Raw genomic sequence first — 19,705 nt, 5'->3', positions numbered from 1 at the left:
GCATTGAATATCGTGTCCGTGTACATACTAATAGTATGTTCTTTTTGTTGAGAAAAAAAAATCTATCCCCCGCCGTTGATGTAATTAGTATAATAGTCCTATCATACGGGATAACAAGCAAAACTTTATCAGAGCAAAAGTTGCGAAAGTAAATCTAATAAGGGCAAAATCAAGTGAGGATCTTCGGCACATCGCATCGATTATGTATTTTGTGCGATTTCCGACAATCAATTGTTACGTTCATGCCACATGTGTCCATAGTGAATTCCTACATGGGGGATGGATGCAGTTGGATCGTGCAACACGATGGTTTTGTTTATATTCGGCTGTTGAAGTGTCTCTGAGAATCGATAATTACAACTGCTCTGTTTGTTTCATTTCTGCGGAAAATGAATAATTTGGAAAAAAAATTTCCTAAAAATAATTGCTTGTATAAATGAATCTTTTTCCGGCAGTTTTTGTTTTTGGATTTCGCATGAGTTTTCGAAACGAATTTTTTAATATACACGAAATTACATGAAAATCGAGCTCTTAAAACAGCTTTCAAGAAAGACCAAATCGAGAGAGCTTACTCATAATAGACCAACCATGCAATCTCTCACTCCACCGGTCAACTTCCCCGTTCCGTCGTTCGACGGAAGCGCCACCGCCAGGTTGCGGCAAAAAACCCTAACCAACCTCCACCGTGCGGGCCACCATCCGGCTTCGAACCGAGCCAAGGCGATAAGCCTCACTTGGAAGATCACGGCCCCGCTCGCTCTCTCCGCATTCATGCCACTCACGGCCCAACCGTCCACGTACGAGTCCACGGCCGCGAAACTCGCCTGCACAACCGTCTGGTTCCTCGTCCCCTGATCGAATGGCGGCAGCCGCATCACGCTCAAGGGCTCGGACTCGTAGTAGATGTAGGACTCGATGTCGGTGTAGGATATCCTCATCTTCTTGTTAGGGTTCGCGACCTGGAACCGGACGAGCCAGTCCCCGGAGACGTGCTGCGACAAGTAGGAGACGGAGAAGTTGGCGAGCGTCACGGACTCGGCTCGGAACTCGGGGAGGCGTGGCTGGAGGACGAGCCAGGCGATGAGGAGCATGGTGCCGACGATGGCGAAGAAGGCGATCATCGCCACCAGGAAGTAGCGGAGGAAGGTGGCGCGCTGGTCCGGGGCATAGTACTGGTAACCGACGTACTGGGGGCGCGGCGCGGCGTAAGGGTAGGCGGTGTTGGAGTACGCCCCCGGAGGATGGCCGTTGGAGTAGGCACTCTGGGGCGGCGTGGGGTAGCCGGTGACCGGAGGTCGGGAATTGTCGGCCATGTCGAAGAAAGCTGGAAGGTCTTTCTTCTTCTCTTCTTCTCTGGGTTTGCCTTTTGTGGCGACGGGACTCCTTCCATGATTTATAGGTTAGAATTACAGGTCATGTAATCCTATCATTTAATAGATGTCCAAAATAAGTTCGAAAAATGAGATTTTCTTGCCGTTCAAAAGAATGAGAGAAAAATGAGGTGAAGCTGTCATTTCGGTTTCTTGTACATAATGTGCGATTAATGACTTCTCTATTGATGAATAATGATTTCTATTAAGGAAAATAAATAATTTGGAAAGTATTGTTTTTCCTAAAAGTGATAGCTTACATTGGTTGAAATAATTTAGCTGATGGAAAATGTTTTCATTACCGACAACATTTTATGTCTAAACGTCGAAAATATCTACTGTTTATTTATTTTCGTAAGGAAAACGAAACGACCATTTGCAGGAAAATGTTTTTCGAATGATTCATTTTTCGCGAAGCAAACATACCCTAATTATCTGGATTTGATTAGCGCTCCACGTGCATTTTTTCAAGCGACTAATTTTAAGAAACTATTATTATTTTTAATGCGCTTACTTTCTCGCACTGAAAATGCCGAAGACATAACATTGAAACAGACCTTTTTTTAAAATAGAAAAAATATATAATTTCTTTTTGGTAAGAAATGAGGGCAAAGCCCTAGAGTTACACTATTACTTTCCTAATTAAACTCAATCATGTCTGATCTTTTATCAACAAGGAAGTAAATCTCTCGATAGCTTATCTAATGCTAGAGTGTCATTTACATTAAGGGTGAGCGGTTCCAGGTTCCATATAAGTTCCACCTGGAACCTGGAATCTACCCATGGGAATATGTTATTTTTTGAACCTGAAACCTACCCTACAAATCTTGGAATCTGGAACCTACCCCATCACAAGTTCCAAGGTCGGTTCCAAGGTCTATCTCGGTTCCACTTGTATTATTAATTGAACAATTACAATGAATCATCACTTTTAATGACTGCCACTTGCTGTTACGATCTACTGACCACAATTTATATTTAGACACACGAAGAATATGAAACATTAACAAGTCATAAAATGAAAACTCATACTAGTGGTTCTATATTATACTCGCTATGGAATATTGCAGAATCATGCGAAGACATAAACCAAGAAAAAATACAAAAAAACTTGTTTAAGGTTTAAGGTTTAAAGTTCCACTTACCTAGAACTTGGAAACCTGAAACCTACCATTTCCCAATTTTTAAAACCTAGAACCTACAGGTTCTCACCGATCAGGTTCTAGGTAACTTGGAACCATGCCCACTCCTAATTTATATCAGATAATTGAAGTATCCAATTTGCTAACCAATATGCACATAAGTTTCTTTCCCTAAAAGTATGTATGATTTTGACCTGTTGAAAATACTCTAACATTTTCCCAATCTGTGTAAGGAGAATGTCACCAAAATTGAGAGAGCGAGTTGATTTATGAAGAAGAGAAATAGCCTCCTACAAGTCCATCTCCACAATAAGTTTGCGAATGTCAAATGAGATAGACATTTTGAGACCTAAATATATGCGCTAAAGTTCTGCTTTGAAAGAAGAACACACTCTCACAGTTTGCGTGAACCCACAAAGCCAATTGCCCGAATAGAAAATATAGTCTCGACCCACTTGTCAATATTTTTCCTTCTTTAATTTTGAATTTAAGAGACACATAAATTGCCATATAACGACTCAAAAATATTTTTGTCAATGGTGTTCATTCCTGCTATCGTTTAGTACAATAGTTTTTAGAGAAATAAAAAAATATTATCTTATAATTAGCCATCGTTTCGAATATAGTTGACTATAAAATTGTGGACACCGCCATTGAAAAAAAAAGGACACAAAAAATGGTCAAAAGTCAACCCACTCTTGTTCACTACCCTTCTCATAAACCATCTCTTTATCCAATTCGAATTGAATTGACTTTAGTCTTTACAATATATGGAGTTCGAAATGAAAAAAGCAAAGAAATTGGCTCCCGTTTCTTTTGTGGAAAATTAATAATTTGGAAAATATTTTCCTAAAAATGATTGCTTGCATCGCTTGAAATAATTAGCCAATAAAAAATATTTTCATTACCAAAAATATTTATGTCTAAATATTTTTATCAATGATAAAGTATTTTTCGTTCATTCATATTTTTAAGTAATAAAAACGATCATTTTTAGGAAATTTTTTTCCAAATCATTCGTTTTCCGCGAAGCAAACGGAGCCTCGATGTTCTCTCACTAAATACTCCGAGTTCGCATAGTCTGTTTCAAAGCATAGACTATGTATGGTTATATTGATGAGAAATGTGCATTCTACGGTATAATTCTTTTCGGAATTAAGGGATAGAAAGTGAATGGTTATTGAAAGTTGAATTTTTTTTAGTTGGGCTAATTTTTCTTTGCTTTGCTCATAAGCCCGACAATTCGAAATAGTGAATGGAGAAGTTTTGGGCTGAGCCCATCTTTATATGTCCGAGCTTTTTGAGCATGAGGGCCGAAGACATTGGCCCCGGCCCAAAAATGACTAACAATGCAATGAGCAGAAATAAAGAGAAAGAATTCACAATGAAAGGTATGCTAAGCCTGGGTAAAAAGTCTTAACACATTAAATGACGTGTCAGATACTTATTGGAACATGCGGCATTGAATATCTGCGGTGTTGGGATGCGCCGCCGGAGGATAGCCGCCGTTGGAGTAGGTTCCCGGTGGCGGCGTGGGGTAGCCGGTGACCGGAGAGGTCTGGAATTATCGAGCATGTTGCGGGAGGCTGGAAGGTTGTTCTTCCCTCTTCTCCAAGGGTCTAGGAAAAAGCCATGGCAAAAAATTTGTTATTCAACTTTACAACATCGTATGCTTCTTCTGTCCATTGTGCTTGAGAAAGCCGGTCTACATTCTGCAGACATTCTCGATGACATTTCTATCGACCTTCAGGCAATGTGACCGTAACCAAGTTGGGTGTGTTGGGTTCTTCCCTAACTAAATATGCATCTGAACTACCCGAACTTCTCTCGACGAAGAAACCGGGTTCTTTTGGCAGTGGCAAGGTTGCTCCTTCATTTGCCAACATGAAGACGACGCTGGACATTGTTGGCCTATCTTCAGGAAACCTTTGGACGCATAACAAGCCCACCTGTATGCATCTCTCTGCTTGAGACTCCATGAAAGAGGCGGTTAAAGATTCATCAATGAGTTCCATGGCCCTCCCTTCACTCCATAGCAGCCATGCCTAAAAAATTTAAGCTACTCATGATCAACCACTGTCTGTGCATCAAAAAAGAAAACGTGACTAGGGGAACACAGAACGAAATGGGATGAGGTTTTAAGAGAAACGGAATGTCTGATCTTGTTTAGCAAAAAAGGAAACGGCGGGTCTTAATAATTCTCTACCACTTACGTGCCCAAGAAGGGTGTGATGATGATCAGGATGCTGGAATCCTCTATTCCTTTTGCTACTTACTGTCTCTAACAAAAGCACCCCAAAGCTAAAAATGTCAGACTTCACGGAGAATTTCCCATCCAAGGCATACTCTGGGGACATGTAACCACTGCATCAAGCAAATCGGGCTTCAGTCCCTCCAAATACTGATGGATAGTGCACTGTTCCAATGAATCAAGATGAGAAACTTACTATGTACCCACTATTCTTCTCGTCTCTGCCTCCGTGTCATCTCCTCGAAAGATCCTTGCCAGGCCGAAATCTGAAATCTTTGGATTCATTTCAGCATCTAACAAAATATTACTTGTTTTCAGGTCTCTGTGGATCACTTGTAGTTTCGAATCCTGGTGGAGATAGAGAAGTCCTCGGGCAATTCCTAGAACAATGTCAAATCGCCTTTTCCATGCCAAAGAGGAGCTTCTGTCATGATCTGCACACACTCAACCCCATCAAAAACTAATTATGTTGTTAGCTTTTAGCCGTGTTTTCTAGCGAAGGAATCAATGGACAGAAACAAAAGCATAAGGAATCGAGTGAAAAGGAACACATTAAGATCTGGTGGTTCTGACCAAAGATGAAATAATCCAAGCTTTTGTTTGGCATAAACTCATAAATTAACATTCTTTCATCTCCCTCAATGCAGCAGCCAACAAGTCCAACAAGATTCCGGTGCTGAAGTCTGGCGATTAGAAGGACTTCATTCATAAACTCATCAGGACCTTGTCCAGAATATTTTGATAGCCTCTTTACTGCTACTTCTTGTCCCGTGGAAAGACTTCCCTGCATGTATTTTGCTTAGTGCGGGCCACTATAGTTATTTGAATTCGCAGATTTATAACTCGTTACCTTGTAGACCGAACCGAAGCCACCCGCTCCTAGCTTGTTTGTTTGAGAGAAGTGGTTGGTAGCAACATCAACAGCAGCAAAATCATATAAGGGCAAATCAATGTCATCCATCCCACTTGGCAAGCCTACAAGAGATGTAAATTAGTTTCTCAAACCATACCGTAACCTCCACAAGAAAAAAAAAACAATCCGGAATTTGACCACATGAAGTGAGATAAAGGTATTTAGCTAACCTCGGCTTTTCATTCTTCTTTTCCAGAATATGCTCAATGCCGTGCCCACAATAAGCAATCCCGATACGGCTGAAGCCACAGTGATAGTCACCAGTTTTTTGGATAGATTGCGGGTTGAATCTAGCATACAAGAAGAAGTTAAGTAACTAATTTCAGAAGGAGAGTTCGTTTATAAGCTGATGAATCTATCTCCATTAGAGAAACTTGGAGACGACAAATAATTAGTACGGGACAGAACAGTAGTTCTGTCTGACATTGACAAAGGACGCATTGATGTAATGAAAGATTGGGACAAAGAAGAAAAAAGCAATTGCTAAAAAAATTAGCCAATGCAGAAAACGATATTAGTATTTACCTAATTCAGAAGCAGGTAGCCGTAGGAAGAGATACTGGTCATAACCAGCAATGTAAAAATCCCTAATATCAGTGAGATCGCCAAACCACATCAAGCAGCCTGCTCCTCTAATATCCGAATTAGCATAAGCTATGCAAGAACAATTCTTTAGACACTCAACCTTGCACTCCTCAAGGCTCATATTCTTGAATAGCTGGAAATCTACCAGGTCAGGTAATTTCACCTTCGAAAGTTTCATAAAACCCTCGCCACGAGAACAATTTAATGGAACTTTCCTTATGCACCCTCCCGCAGAATTGAGCATGTCCCATTCTTCTTGCGTCTTGGGCATAAAACCCTGCAAGCAGAGGCATCTTGGGTTTTGGTTACCTCGGCACACGCCATTAGAGCCACAAAGTCCATAGCTGTCACAAGGGTCGTAAGGGAGCGACTCTATCAGATCCCACTTCGTGCTTCCACTCTTCAGTAGAAAAGCCTGCGCAACACCATCGGGGCTTAATGTGCCTCTGATAGTGATATCATCCTTGAAGGTTTCAATCGCAAAATAGGCATCCGTTCCGTTGTAAACAGAAATGGATTTAGCAACGGGAATCGACTCCTTGGACATACTGCTGAATCCAACTCCATCCCATGGCCCACTTCGATAAACTTTGACGGAGCCATTTCTGACAATTTCTAGTTGAGGTAAACCATTGATTTTGTATCTGAATGTATAGTCTCCGGGGGAAGGATCGTCTGTGCTTCTCCAAGAAGTCAGATGACGTTCCAAACCGGTTCTAAAGTTCCATCCCACTGTCATACCGACCAATACCGTGTCTGATGGATCATCAAAGCTCTGCCATGAGTAGTCAGTGGAATCTGAACTGTTGCGTTCCCTAAGAACAAGGTTACCAGAATCTAGGAGCTGTACAACTGGGTTGTTGAGAACCTTGGTCGAATTCGTTGACCAAATGACGCTCTTCGATCGGTTCAGAAGAACAAGTTCACCTTTATTGCTTATTTCCAGAGTACCATTTGAATCGGTGAGTGGACTGTTCCTGTTAGCAACCCAAACAACCGTTTCGGAACTCGCCACGAACCATATCCCCAGGAAACTGTTCTTTGAGCTTCCGGCCGAGAAGAAACCGAGCTCAAACTTTCGGCCCGGGGAAACTAATGTCTCTCCATCTCTAATAGATTGAGCTGAACTCAGGGTGTCGGCTGCACTTGACAGGCGCAGCAGTGACAGAACGACGATGGAAGTGCAGAAGAAGCTAAAGATAGGATGATCAGCCATTGCAGACCCTTCTGTTTGATCTACGAGATGAAGTAAATAACTAGATAAAGATTCAAACTTTTCAGAATAGCGTAACAGGAAGAGATATGGGAGACATATACCTTTGTCTGGTGAAGAGCAAGTTCTTGGCGTTTTGGGATTGGATTGAGCTGGGTCAAACAGGAAGACCTGTCACGCAAATGTTCGTGGATCGGTCTCCAACCACATAAATTCTATGAATATCAACTACCTTTTTTTTTTCGACCAAAAAAAACTACCTTTTTTCCGTTGATGAATAATAATTGCTTTCTATTGTTTGAATTTAGTGGGCATCCCCAAAGCATAAGCTAATTTAAGAACCTTTATAATTTTCAATGTACTTTTTCTTCTCATCTCATGTGTAAAAGTTATGTTAAAAAATACATTCAAATAAAATATGTGTGGCGATTATTTTAACCAACCGAAAATACGGGAGATAATGTCGAATTATACCTGCTTTTTTTTTCGTTGAAGAGACAATATTGTCTTGACCTCCTTGTCAATATTCTTCTTTCTTTAATTTAGAATTTAAAGGACAAATAATTGCGAAATTATAGATATACGTTGGTTGGTGCATGATCTGATAAGAGCGCTAATGACAACCATTATGTTTCAGAAATCAATTTCATGGATGAGTTTCTGAGCAAAAATACGCGTTTGATAACGACACAAAATTTATGTTCCCGAAATAAAAATTTTGTTTGATAACGACACAAAATTTCTCTCTATCGGGCAGCCGGCGAGTAGACGGCGGCGGACGGCGGGAGGCGGCGACGGACGGCGTTGCGGCTAGTGCGGAGGATAGCAGTAGAAGGTGGCCGGCGTCGGGTAGCGGCGAGAGGCGGACGACGACTGGCAACGGGAGGCGGGAAGAGGATAGCGGCAAGAGGCGGCGACCGACGGCAGGAGGCAGGCGGCGTCCGGTGGGAGGCGGCGGACAATAGGTGGGCGGCGGTGGACGGTGGGCGGTGGGTGGGCAACCAGCTAGTAGCGAGGGCGAGCAATGAGAAGAATTTTTATTTCTCGTTTTTGTTCCAAAAATAAAAAAGCAGAAAACTTTTACTTCTCAATTTCTATTTCAAACCTATTTCTGAAATCAAAATTTATTCCAGAAATAGAAAAATAAAATTGCTTTACCAAACAGATTTTTATTCTAAACCTGTTACTAGGAAAAGAATTATAGAAAAATAAAGAAACATAATAATTATCATTCGCAGCCTAAGATATTTCACTTGGCCCGTGGTTGGGAGTATGAAAAGTCAAAGCGAAGAGAAAAAGAAGATTGCTAAAAAATATCTTTGACAGCTTTGTTTCATTCATGCTTCCACGTAATAGAAAAAATATAATTCGATGATTATGGACACATAAGAAGGTAAAGGGCAAAGGAGTGATCACAGTCAACCCACTCTTTCTTTTTAATCTGCCATATCTCTAATTTTCCCCGCTCTCTCTCTCGGACTAACCGACTCTTCTTCACTACCCTTCTCTTAGGCCATCTATATAAAGGGACGAAACTTTATCTGAGTAAGAGTTGCAGAAGTCAATCTATATAAGGGCGAATATCAAGTTAGGGTCGTCGCACGCGTCACATCGAATACCTATTTTTGCGCGATTTGCGACGACGGAGGATTACCTTTAGGCCACATGTATCCACAGTGATTTTCTACATGGAGGAAAACGGATGTAGTTCGATCGTGCAACATGATAGATGTTTCTTGCTATTTGGCTGCTGTAGCAATCGCCTAATGGTCGATAGTCACACGCTAAAGGAAGCCGATTTTCTCTTCGTGCCGTAGCAATCACCTAATGATCGATAGTCACACGCATCGATAGTCACACGCTAAAGGAAGCCGATTTTCTCTTCGTGCCAAGCAAGAAACAGGACGGGTTCCAAGTCAACCTAAGTCTGCGGGGATTATGATGTCGTTGTTTCTATCTGATTCGCGCAGGAAGTTGTCGTCGTTCGTTTATGAGCTCTTCCTAGTGAGTTGACTTAAAAAGAGGAAGGAGCCGAGAAGGCAACCTGCATGTCCCACGCTTGACCTTTGCATGCACGACAAAGAAGAAACATCGACTTTTTCCATGTTATTGTCGATCGCCCTCTCTATCCGCTCGACATTTCTACCCCAACTTCTGCCGATGTGCACATCGCTCTCTTTCTATCTCAACGCGCGCTACAAAGCTAAAAGGAAGAAGGAAAACAATTAAAAAGAAGCAGCTGCAAGGTTTTTCTTCCCTCTTCTTCATGAGTCTGGGTAAAAGCCATGGCAAAAATTCGTTATTCAACTCTTCCGTCCTTTGCACTCGAGAAAGCCGGTCTGCATTCTGCAGAGAAGCAAACGGAGCCTCGATGTTGTCTCACTATATACTCCGAGTTCGCATAGTCTGTTTCAAAGCATAGACTATGTATGGTTATATTGATGAGAAGTTGTGGGCTGAGCCCATCTTTATAGGTCCGATCTTTTTGAGCATGTGGGCCGAAGCTGTTGGCCCTTGCCCAAAAATGACTAACAATGCCATGAACAGAAATAAAGAGAAAAAGAATTCACAATGAAAGGTATGCTAACACATTAAATGATGTGTCGGATCCTTATTGGAGCATGGGTTAGTATAATTTTTCGTTGAGGAAAAAAGAAGTCTATCCCCCGTCGATGATGTAATTATTGCAAGAGTCGGACCCTACGGGATAAAAAGCGAAGCTTTATCGGAGCAAAAGTAGCGAAAGTGAATTTAGTGAGGACGAAATCGAGTGAGGGTTGTCGCGCACATTGCATATGTATTTCGTGCGATTTGCAACAATCAATTATTACATTCGTGCCACATGTGTCCATAGTGATTCCTACACAAGGAGATGCATGTAGTTGGAATATGTAACCCTGGTTTTATTTATATTTGGTTGTTGAAGCATTACCTGATAATCAATATTTACATATACTCCGCTTGTTTCGCGGAAAATGATTGGTTTGAAAAATATTTTCCTAAAAACGATTACTTGTATAATTTGAAATAATTAGTCCATTAATTTTTTTTATTATCAATAATAATTTATATCTAAATATTTTCTTGAACAATGAAAATATCATTCTTTTAATTAATTTTTGTAAGTACTATAAATAATCATTTTTAGAATAAAAATATTCATCGAATCATTCATTTTTCGCGAAATAAATGACGTGTCTTAGTCCCACCAAAGTCTAGCCGATTTTGTTGCTTCCATCGAACTTGAGCAAGAAGATTTTGGTGATCGCTTATGAAATTATCGACTTAAGAGGAAGGAGCCGAGGAGGCAAACGTACATATCACTCTCTGTCTCTCTCAACGCGCACTGGAAAGCTCAAAAGAAAGAAAAGAAAATAGTCAGACCAGCACTCGAAAACACAGCTGAAGCATGATCACGACCAATTATTTGGTTGATTAATTCCTAAAAGCTAAACGACCAATTCCTAGCTATAGCCGCGTAAGCGTAGGCGGTGTTGGATGCGCCGCCGGAGGATAGCCACCATTGGAGTAGGTTCCCGGCGGTGGCGCAGGGTAGCCGGTGACCGGAGAGGTCTGGAATTATCGGCCATGTGGAGGGAAGCTGGAAGGTTTGTCTTCCCTCTTCTCAAAGAGTCTAGAAGAAAGCCAATGCAAAAATTTGTTACTCAACTTTACAACATCGTCTGCTTCTTCCGTCCCTTGTACTCGAGAAAGCCGGTCTACATTCGGCAGAGACATCCTTGATGGCATTTCTATCGACCTTCAGGCAATGTGACCGTAACCAAGTTGGGTGCGTTGGGTTCTTCCCTAGCTAAATGTGCATCCGAGCTACCCGAACTTCTCCCGACGAAGAAACCAGGCACTTTTGGCAGTGGCAAGGTTGCTCCTTCATTTGCCAACATGAAGACGACACTGGACATCCCCGGCCTATCTTCATGGAACTTTTGGACGCATAGCAAGCCCACTTGAATGCATCTCTTTGCTTGAGACCCCACGAAAGAGGCGCATACAGATTCATCAATGAATTCCATGGCCCTCCCTTCACTCCATAGCAGCCATGCCTAAAAAATTTAAACTACCCATGGTCAACCGATGTCCGTGCATCGAAAAAGTAAACGCGTCTAGGGGGAACATAGAACGAACGGGATGGCGTTTTAAGAGAAACGGAATATCAGATCTTGTTTAGCGAAAAAGGAAATGGCGGGTCTTAATAATTCTCTACAACTTACATGCCCAAGAAGGGTGTGATGATGATCAGTATGCCGGAATCCTCTATTCCTTTTGCTACTTAATATCTCTAACATAAGCACACCAAAGCTAAAAACTGATGTAGCTAGCAAGGATCACCTAGAGGGGGGTGAATAGGTGATCTAAAACAATTTTAAAAAATTTATGCGGAAACAAAGTAAATCACGAAGAGTCGAATAAAATTCGGATTCAAGACGAGATTATATAGACGGTGCTCTTGATGTGTAGTATGTAAAGTAAGAGTTAAGGGATAGAAAAAGCGCACACAAGTTTATAGTGGTTCGGCTTATAGCAAGCCTACGTCCACTCTCCCACGCTTACTGACCTCTTGGCTGGATTTCACTATGTAATCAAGAGGAATTACAACTTCTGAGTGTCAATACTCTTGTGTATGATAGGACTCTCTATCTCACACAATCACTCTTACAAAGTATCCCTCAAGATCTTAATGTTTTGCTCAGAACGACAAGAGAAATGATTGGAGTATGCTCGGACTTTGGACTTGTTGATTCTTGATTACGTATATCTTCTCTGCTCGTTGACCTCCTTAAATACTCCTCTACTTCCAAAACTAGCCGTTTGGACGGCATTCGAGAGGATCATCTTCCAATCTTCACTTTGGACATGATTTGTATACAAAGGATTGAGTAGCCGTTGGATAACGATTCGAATCCCGGATTCTCGTCACCCATACAATCGAATCTTGGTTTCCATAAGTAGAGCTTTGTCCGTTGTAATGCATTCTGTCGTGATGTTTGATTGTCAATCAATTTGATTTAGATTGAGACAATCAGAACATTCCTTCTGTGAAATCCATGCTAGATCACTAGCTATTGTTTTACGTTACGAATTAAGCTGAAGAAATTCTGCGTGCGCATCGAAGAACTTGCGTGCAACGTCCGAAGAATTTCTGCGTCCGAATAATTTCTTCGTCCGCATCTGCATCGAATAACTTCGCTTCGCATTTGCATCCGAATAACTTCGAGTTTGAATTTGAACTTCGATTATGTGGGTCTTCATAACCATACTTGACAGATTGTAAAGTCTGAATAACTTTCTTCTTATCTTCCAGAATATACAGTCCTGGAATAAAATTATTCAGAATAAGTATCAGATTTACAATAACACAGAAGGTTTTGTCATCTTCAAAATCAATAGGAGTTTTCCTCAACAAAAACGTCGGACTTCACAGAGAATTTTCCATCTAAGGCATACTCTGGGGACATGTAACCGCTACATCAAGCAAATCGGGCTTCAGTCCCTCCAAATACGGATGGATAGTGCAATGTTCGAATGGATCAAGACGAGAAACTTACTATGTGCCAACTATTCTTCGCATCTCTGCCTCCGTGTCATCTCCTCGAAAGATCCTTGCCAGGCCAAAATCTGAAATCTTTGGATTCATGTCAGCATCTTTGTTGTCAGGTCTCTGTGCATCACTTGTAGATTCGAATCCTGATGGAGATAGAGAAGTCCTCGGGCAATTCTAGAACAATGTCAAATTGCCTTTTCCATGCCAAAGAGGAGCTTCTGTCGTGATCTGCAAACACTCAACCCCATCAAAAGCTAATTAAGTTATTAGCGTTTAGCTGTATTTTCTGGCGAAGGAATCAATGGACAGAAACAAAAGCACAAGGAATCGAGAGAAAAGGAACTGAGAAAGATCAAGTGGTTCTGACCAAAGATGAAATAATCCAAGCTTTTGTTTGGCATATACTCATAAATTAACATTCTTTCTTCTCCCTCAATGCAGCAGCCAACAAGTCCAACAAGATTCCGGTGCTGAAGTTTGGCGATAAGAAGGACTTCATTCATAAACTCATCAGGACCTTGTCCCGAATATTTTGACAGCCTTTTGATTGCTACTTCTTGTCCTGTGGAAAGACTTCCCTGCATGTATTTTACTTAGTGTGGGCCTCTGTAGTTATTTGAGCTGACTGATTTATAACTTGTTACCTTGTAGACCGAACCGAAGCCGCTTGCTCCTAGTTTGTTTGTTTGAGAGAAATGGTTGGTAGCAACACCAACGATAGCAAAATCATATAATGGCAAGTCAATGTCATACATCCCACCAGGCACGCCTACAAGGGATGTAAATTAGTTTTTCAAACCATACCATAATCTCAACAAGAAAAAAGCAACCCGGAATTTGACCACATGAAGTAAGATAAAGGTATTTAGCTTACCTTGGCTTTTCATTCTTCTTTTCCAGATTATGCTCAATGCCTTGCCCACTATAAGCAATCCCAAAATGGCTGAAGCCACAGTGATAGTCACCAGTTTCTTGGATAGACTGTGGATTGAATCTAGCATACGGGAAGAAGTTAAGTAACTAATTTCAGAAATAGAGCTCATCTGTAAGCTGATGAATCTATCCCCATTAGTGAAACTTGGAGATGAGAAATAAATAATAAGGGACAGAACAATAGTTCAGTCTGACATTGACAAAGGACGCATTGATGTAATTAAAGATTGGGACAAAGAAGAAAAAGCAATTGCTAAACCAATAAGCCAATGCAGATAACAATATTAGTATTTACCTAATTCAGAAGCAGGTAGCCGTAGGAAGAGATATTGGTTATAACCAGCAATGTTTATTTCTCTAATATCAATGAGATTGCCAAACCACATCAAGCAGCCTGCTCCTCTAATATTCGAATTAGCATAAGCCATGCAAGAACAATTCTTTAGACACTCAATTACCTTGCACTCCTCAAGGCTCATATTCTTGAATAGTTGGAAATCTACCTGGTTAGGTAATTTAATCTGCCAAAGTTTCGTAAAACCCTCGCCACGAGTACAATTCAATGGAACTTTCCTTATGCACCCCTCCATCGAATTGAGCAGGTCCCACTCTTCTTGTAACTTGGGCGTATAACCTTGCAACCAGCAGCATCTTGGGCTTCGGTTAACTCGGCACACGCCATCAGCGCCACAATGTCTATAGCTGTCACAGGGTAAGGGACTGAGTAAATCAGATCCCACTTTGTGCTTCCTTTCTTCAGTAGAAGAGCCTGTGCAACACCATCGGGGCTTAATGTGACTCTGGCAGTGATATCGTCCTTGAAGGCTTCAATCGCAAAATAGGCGTCTGTTCCATTGTAAACAAAGAAGGGTTTAACAACGATAATCGACTCGTCGGCAAGAGCACCGAATCCAAATCCATTCCATGGCCTAGTTTGATAAACTTTGATGGAACCATTGCTAGCTATTTCAAGTTGAGGTAAACCGTCAATTTTGTTTCTGAATGTATATCTCCAGGGGAAGGATCGTCCATGCTTCTCCAGGAAGTCAGATGACGTTCCAAACCGGTTATAAAGTTCCATCCCACTGTCATACCGACCAAAACTGTGTCTGATGGGTGTGATCAAAGGTTTGCCATGAGTAGTTAGCGGAATCTGAAATGTTACGTTCCCTAAGAACAAGGTTACCAGAGTCTAGGAGCTGTGCAACTGGGTTTCCGAGAACCTTGGTTGATTTTGTCGACCGAATGATGCTCTTTGATCGGTTCAGAAGAACAAGTTCACCTTCATTGCTTATTTCCAGAGTACCATTTGAATCAGTGAGTGGACTGTTCCTGTTAGCGACCCAAACAACCGTTTCAGGACTCACCACCAACCATATCCCTAGAAAACTGTTCTTCGAGCTTCCGGCAGAGAAGAAACCGAGCTCAAATTTTCCGCTCGAGGAAACTAATGTCTCTCCATCTCTAATAGATTGAACTGAACTCAGGGTGTCGGCTGCAATGACACACGCAGCAGCGACAGAGCAAAGATGAAAGTGCAGAAGAAGCTGAAGACAGGAGGATCTCCCATTGCAGACCCTTCTGTTTGATCTACGAGATGAAGTAATTAACTAGATGAAGATTCGACCTTTCTATAGAATAGCATAACAGGAAGAGATATAGAAGGCATATACCTTTGTTTGGAGAAGAGCAAGCTATAGGAGTTCCTGAATGGATCTGGGTCAAGCAAGAAGACCAGTCACGCAACTGTTCTTGGATCGGTCTCCAACCTTCCCGTTGTTGTTACCAAATCTAAATGACTCGAATATTTTTTGTATAAATTCTATAAATATCAACTACTTGTGCTGCCGATTATTTGGATTCAATGGGCATCCCAAAAGCATAAGCGAATTTAAGAACCGTTGTCGTTTTCTTACTTTCTATTCTCATCTCATGAGTAATCATTGTTTTAGGGGAAACATCCAAATTAAATGTACATAGCGATTATTTTAACTAACCGAAAACGCGGGAGACATAACATTGATATATACCTACTCTTTTTTTTCCTCCTTTGGAAAGGAAATATTGTCTCGACTCACTTGTCAATATTCTTCTTTGGGAAATGATAGTAATATCTTGACTGGTGCATGATTGATAAGGGCTTCCACTTGGCCTATTGTTGGGAATAGTCGAAGAAAGGGAAGAACAGAAATGGTAAAACAAAGAAAAACAAAGTTAATATGTCAAAAAGAAGACAAAAAAAAAAAAACACTGAAGAATGTTTTTGACCGCTGGGTTTCATTCATACTACCACGTTTATAAAAAAAAAAGGGCAATGTTTAGAAGACAATACCGTTACTTTCCACACATCCCAAATGTATGTGGTCATGTGGCTATTTTTGAACATTTTTAAATAGATTCTTGTCACCCATCCCAAGTGTATGTGGTCAGGGCAGTCATTTTCAAACATTTTTTAAAATAGATTTTTATCGATTTGAAAGATTCCACACTTGAGATGTGTGGTCAGAAAAGTGATGGTACCGTCCTCCAAACATTTCTCTAAAAAAAAAACATAATCCGACAATTATGGACAACGCCAAGGAGAAAATGATAAAGGGACACGAGAAGTGATCAAAGTCAACCGACTCTTGTTCGCCACCCTTCTCTTAGGCCATCTCTTTGTCCAATTCGAGTTCAATTGAGTTTATTTTGGAATATATGGAGTTCGAAATGAAAAAGGAGATAGAAATTGAACACTGTTAAAACTATCTCAATTTTCTCTCATTATATACTCGGAGCTCACATAATCTGTTTTGAAACATGAACTATGCACAGTTATATTATTTAAGATATTTATACATTCTATAGTGTATTAATTTATGGAATCAAGGGATAGAAAGTGAATAATATCGAAAGTTGATTTTGGAGTTGGTCCCTCAGACTCCTCAATTCGGCTAATTATTCTTTGCTTGATCATGAGCAAGCAAAGAGAGAAGTGGGCTGAGCCCATCTTTATATGTTTGAGCTCTTTGAGCACGTGGGCCAATTTGTAATACTATTGGGCCAGAAAAGGACCGATAGTGAAAATCAGCCATCTATATAATATATATAGGGTTCATACCGTGAAAAACCTCAAACTGGTATATATGTAATTATTTTATCCCAAACTAATTTTTTGACCACAAAAAACCCAAAACTGGTATGCCTGTGACAATTTGCCACAAACTAATATTTTGATCACTAAAAACCCCAAACTGGTACATTTATGACGAATTTACCCTTCGTTAGTTTCCATTAAATTGGATTAATACCACAAAAAATCACAAACTGGTACACTTATGACAAACGAAGGGTAAAACATAAAACCGGCACATCAATCAACTATCGCATGTCATTTAAAAAAATAATTTGACAGTAAAATTTAACGGAAACAAACTGAGGGTAAAATTGTTACAAGTGTACTAATTTCGGATTTTTTTTGGTCAAAAAATTAGTTTGGTGTAAAATTATTACAGGTGTACCAGTTTGGAGTTTTTCGTGGTATATATATATATGCTTAAGGTATGGTAAGTCTGAGTAAGAAGATTAACATATTAAATTATGCGTTAGATTCTTATTGAAATATTGAGCATTGGACAGTGAGTCTGGATATTTGACTGAAAGTTACGGAAGTCAATCTATAAAGGTGGATATCAAAATAGGGTTGTCGCATGCATCATAACGATGATTCATTTTGTGTGATTTCCAACAATCGAATGCGACTTTGGGCCACGTGTATCCATAGTGATTTCCTCATGAGGGAAAACGGATGCCGTTGGATCGTGCAACATGATGATTTTTTTTCCTATTTGGCTGCTAAAGTATCGCCAAGTAATCGACAGTTACAACTTACTCGCCAAAGTAAGCCGACCCAAGCCAAAAACAAAAAGATAAAGATAAAGAAAAGGCCAGTTTTCATCGTACATGATGGGGTCTATAAAGTCAACCTAGGCGAGCGGATTGTTTTTGGTTAAAAAAGTCAGCGGGTTATGTCGTCGTTTCTATCTGATTCCGGGCAAGAAGTTGCCGTTCGTTTCCGAGCTCTTTCTAGTAAGATTGACTTAAACGAGGAAGGAGCCCAGAAGGCAACCTGCATGTCCCACGCTTGACCTTTGCATTCACGACAGAAGGCAATAATCAGTTGACTTTTCCTATGTCATTATCGAATGCCCTCTCCGTCCGCTCACGACATTTCTTCCTCAATTTCTGCTAACGTACGTATCTCTCTCTCTCTCTCTCTCTCTCTCTCTCTCTCTTTCTCAACGCGCACCAGAGAGCGAAAAGGAAGGAGGGAAAGTCTAGACCCTGACGTCGCAACCAATGGAATAAATGACAAAACTTTATTGAAGTAAAAGTTGCAAAAGTCAATCTATAAAGGCGAATATCAAGTTAGGGTTGTCACCCGCATCATATCGATTATCTATTTTGCGCGATTTCTAGCAATCGAGTTTTACTTTAAGGCCACATGTATCCACAGTGATTTTCTACGTGGAGAAATGGGATGCGGTTGGATCGTGTAACATCATGATTTCTTTTTCCTATATGGCTGCTAAGCATCGCCTAATAATTGATAGTCGCACGCTAAAGTAAGCAGATTTTCTACGAGCCAAGCTAAAAAACACCAATACAAAAGAGAAGGTCGGCTTGCATCGTACGTGATGATGGGTTCTAAGTCAACCTAAGTCAGAGGATCTTTGTTGTTTTCTTTCTGATTCGGGCAAGAAGTCATCGACGTTCGTTTCTGAGCTGCTTTTGGTAACTTCACTTGAAAGAGGAAGGAGCGGAGAAGGCAACCTGCATGTCCCACTCTCGTCATTTTGGCCGTGTCGCTGTCGATGGCCCTCTCCATCCACTCGACATCTCTACCTCGAAGTTTCTTCTAATGTACACATCACTCTCTCCCTCTCTATCAACGCGCACTAGAAAGCTAAAAGGAAAGAAAGGGAAATGATTGAAAAGAAGGTGAAGCAAATCGTCAACTGATGATTGTGAACACAGCTGAAGCATGATCACGAAGTTAAGCTTATTCATCAACAATACGTAATTTCAAATGAATTCCTAAAAGTCACACGATGAGCTACTAGCTACAGAAGCAGCACGAAGAGAAACTCCATCCATCTAAAAGGAATGAAGAACTCCCGTGATCCATGCATGCACTGTTTCCTAATGTTCTTCAAAGGCACGGAAAAGATGATTGCAAGAAGATTAATTAAGCTGCAAATAATGAAGAGATCGGAAAACCCATAAGTCATTGAGAAAAGCTGAGGTTTCCCGTTAATTCGTGGTGATTAAGCGAAGTGAACCGTGCAATTCTTCCCTCCATCTTTTAACTCCCCGATGCATCTCGTTGAGGAAAGCCCGACGCTCAAGTTCTCGCATTCCACATTCACCGACGCTCGCTTGCTCGGCCAATACGCATGCATGAACTTGATGCTAACCTGCATCCTCACCGACATCACCGCCGACCCTCTCCTCAGATCCTCACCCACAGTGAACTGAAAGGGCGCCTTCGTCCCTTTTCCGCGGCCAGGCCTTGGGCCTGCTTTCACCACGAAGATGAGGACTCGGCAGCCTCTCTTGCCGATGTCATATTCCGACGATGATGTTTCGTTGTGGCTCGGGAGAGGAAGCGGGCGCTTGCGGTGAATAACTGCAAGGTGGTCGACGTCCTGGATGACCACGCCGAATTTCTTGTTGGGGTTGGTGGCGGTGAGCTGGAT

General features: G+C 41.1%; 1 protein-coding gene and 2 pseudogenes across 1 annotated transcript; all 3 read right to left on the bottom strand.

The window, feature by feature from the left end:
• Nucleotides 1–572: 572 nt before the first annotated feature.
• On the bottom strand, nucleotides 573–1,330 carry LOC115676533 (NDR1/HIN1-like protein 26). The gene has a single exon (XM_030599490.2). It carries the CDS (start codon nucleotides 1,311–1,313, stop codon nucleotides 573–575), a length of 741 nt encoding a protein of 246 aa, XP_030455350.1. The 5' UTR covers nucleotides 1,314–1,330.
• A 2,486-nt stretch (nucleotides 1,331–3,816) lies between these two features.
• LOC115678570 (G-type lectin S-receptor-like serine/threonine-protein kinase At4g27290) lies at nucleotides 3,817–14,578 on the bottom strand (annotated as a pseudogene).
• Nucleotides 14,579–14,758: 180 nt separating this feature from the next.
• LOC130134642 (G-type lectin S-receptor-like serine/threonine-protein kinase At4g27290) lies at nucleotides 14,759–18,834 on the bottom strand (annotated as a pseudogene).
• Nucleotides 18,835–19,705: the final 871 nt, after the last annotated feature.

Source organism: Syzygium oleosum, unplaced genomic scaffold, assembly GCF_021117445.2.
Source record: "Syzygium oleosum isolate NSW1041296 unplaced genomic scaffold, Sole_v2.1 Sole_v2.07, whole genome shotgun sequence".
NCBI classification, from domain to species: Eukaryota; Viridiplantae; Streptophyta; class Magnoliopsida; order Myrtales; family Myrtaceae; genus Syzygium; species Syzygium oleosum.
Note: the sequence above shows the minus strand (reverse complement) of the source record. Positions and strands in the feature narration are given on the sequence as shown.

Excerpts from the sequence above, each read along its gene's own strand:
- LOC115676533 (XM_030599490.2), bottom strand. The coding sequence starts at position 1,313 with ATGGCCGACAATTCCCGACCTCCGGTCACCGGCTACCCCACGCCGCCC.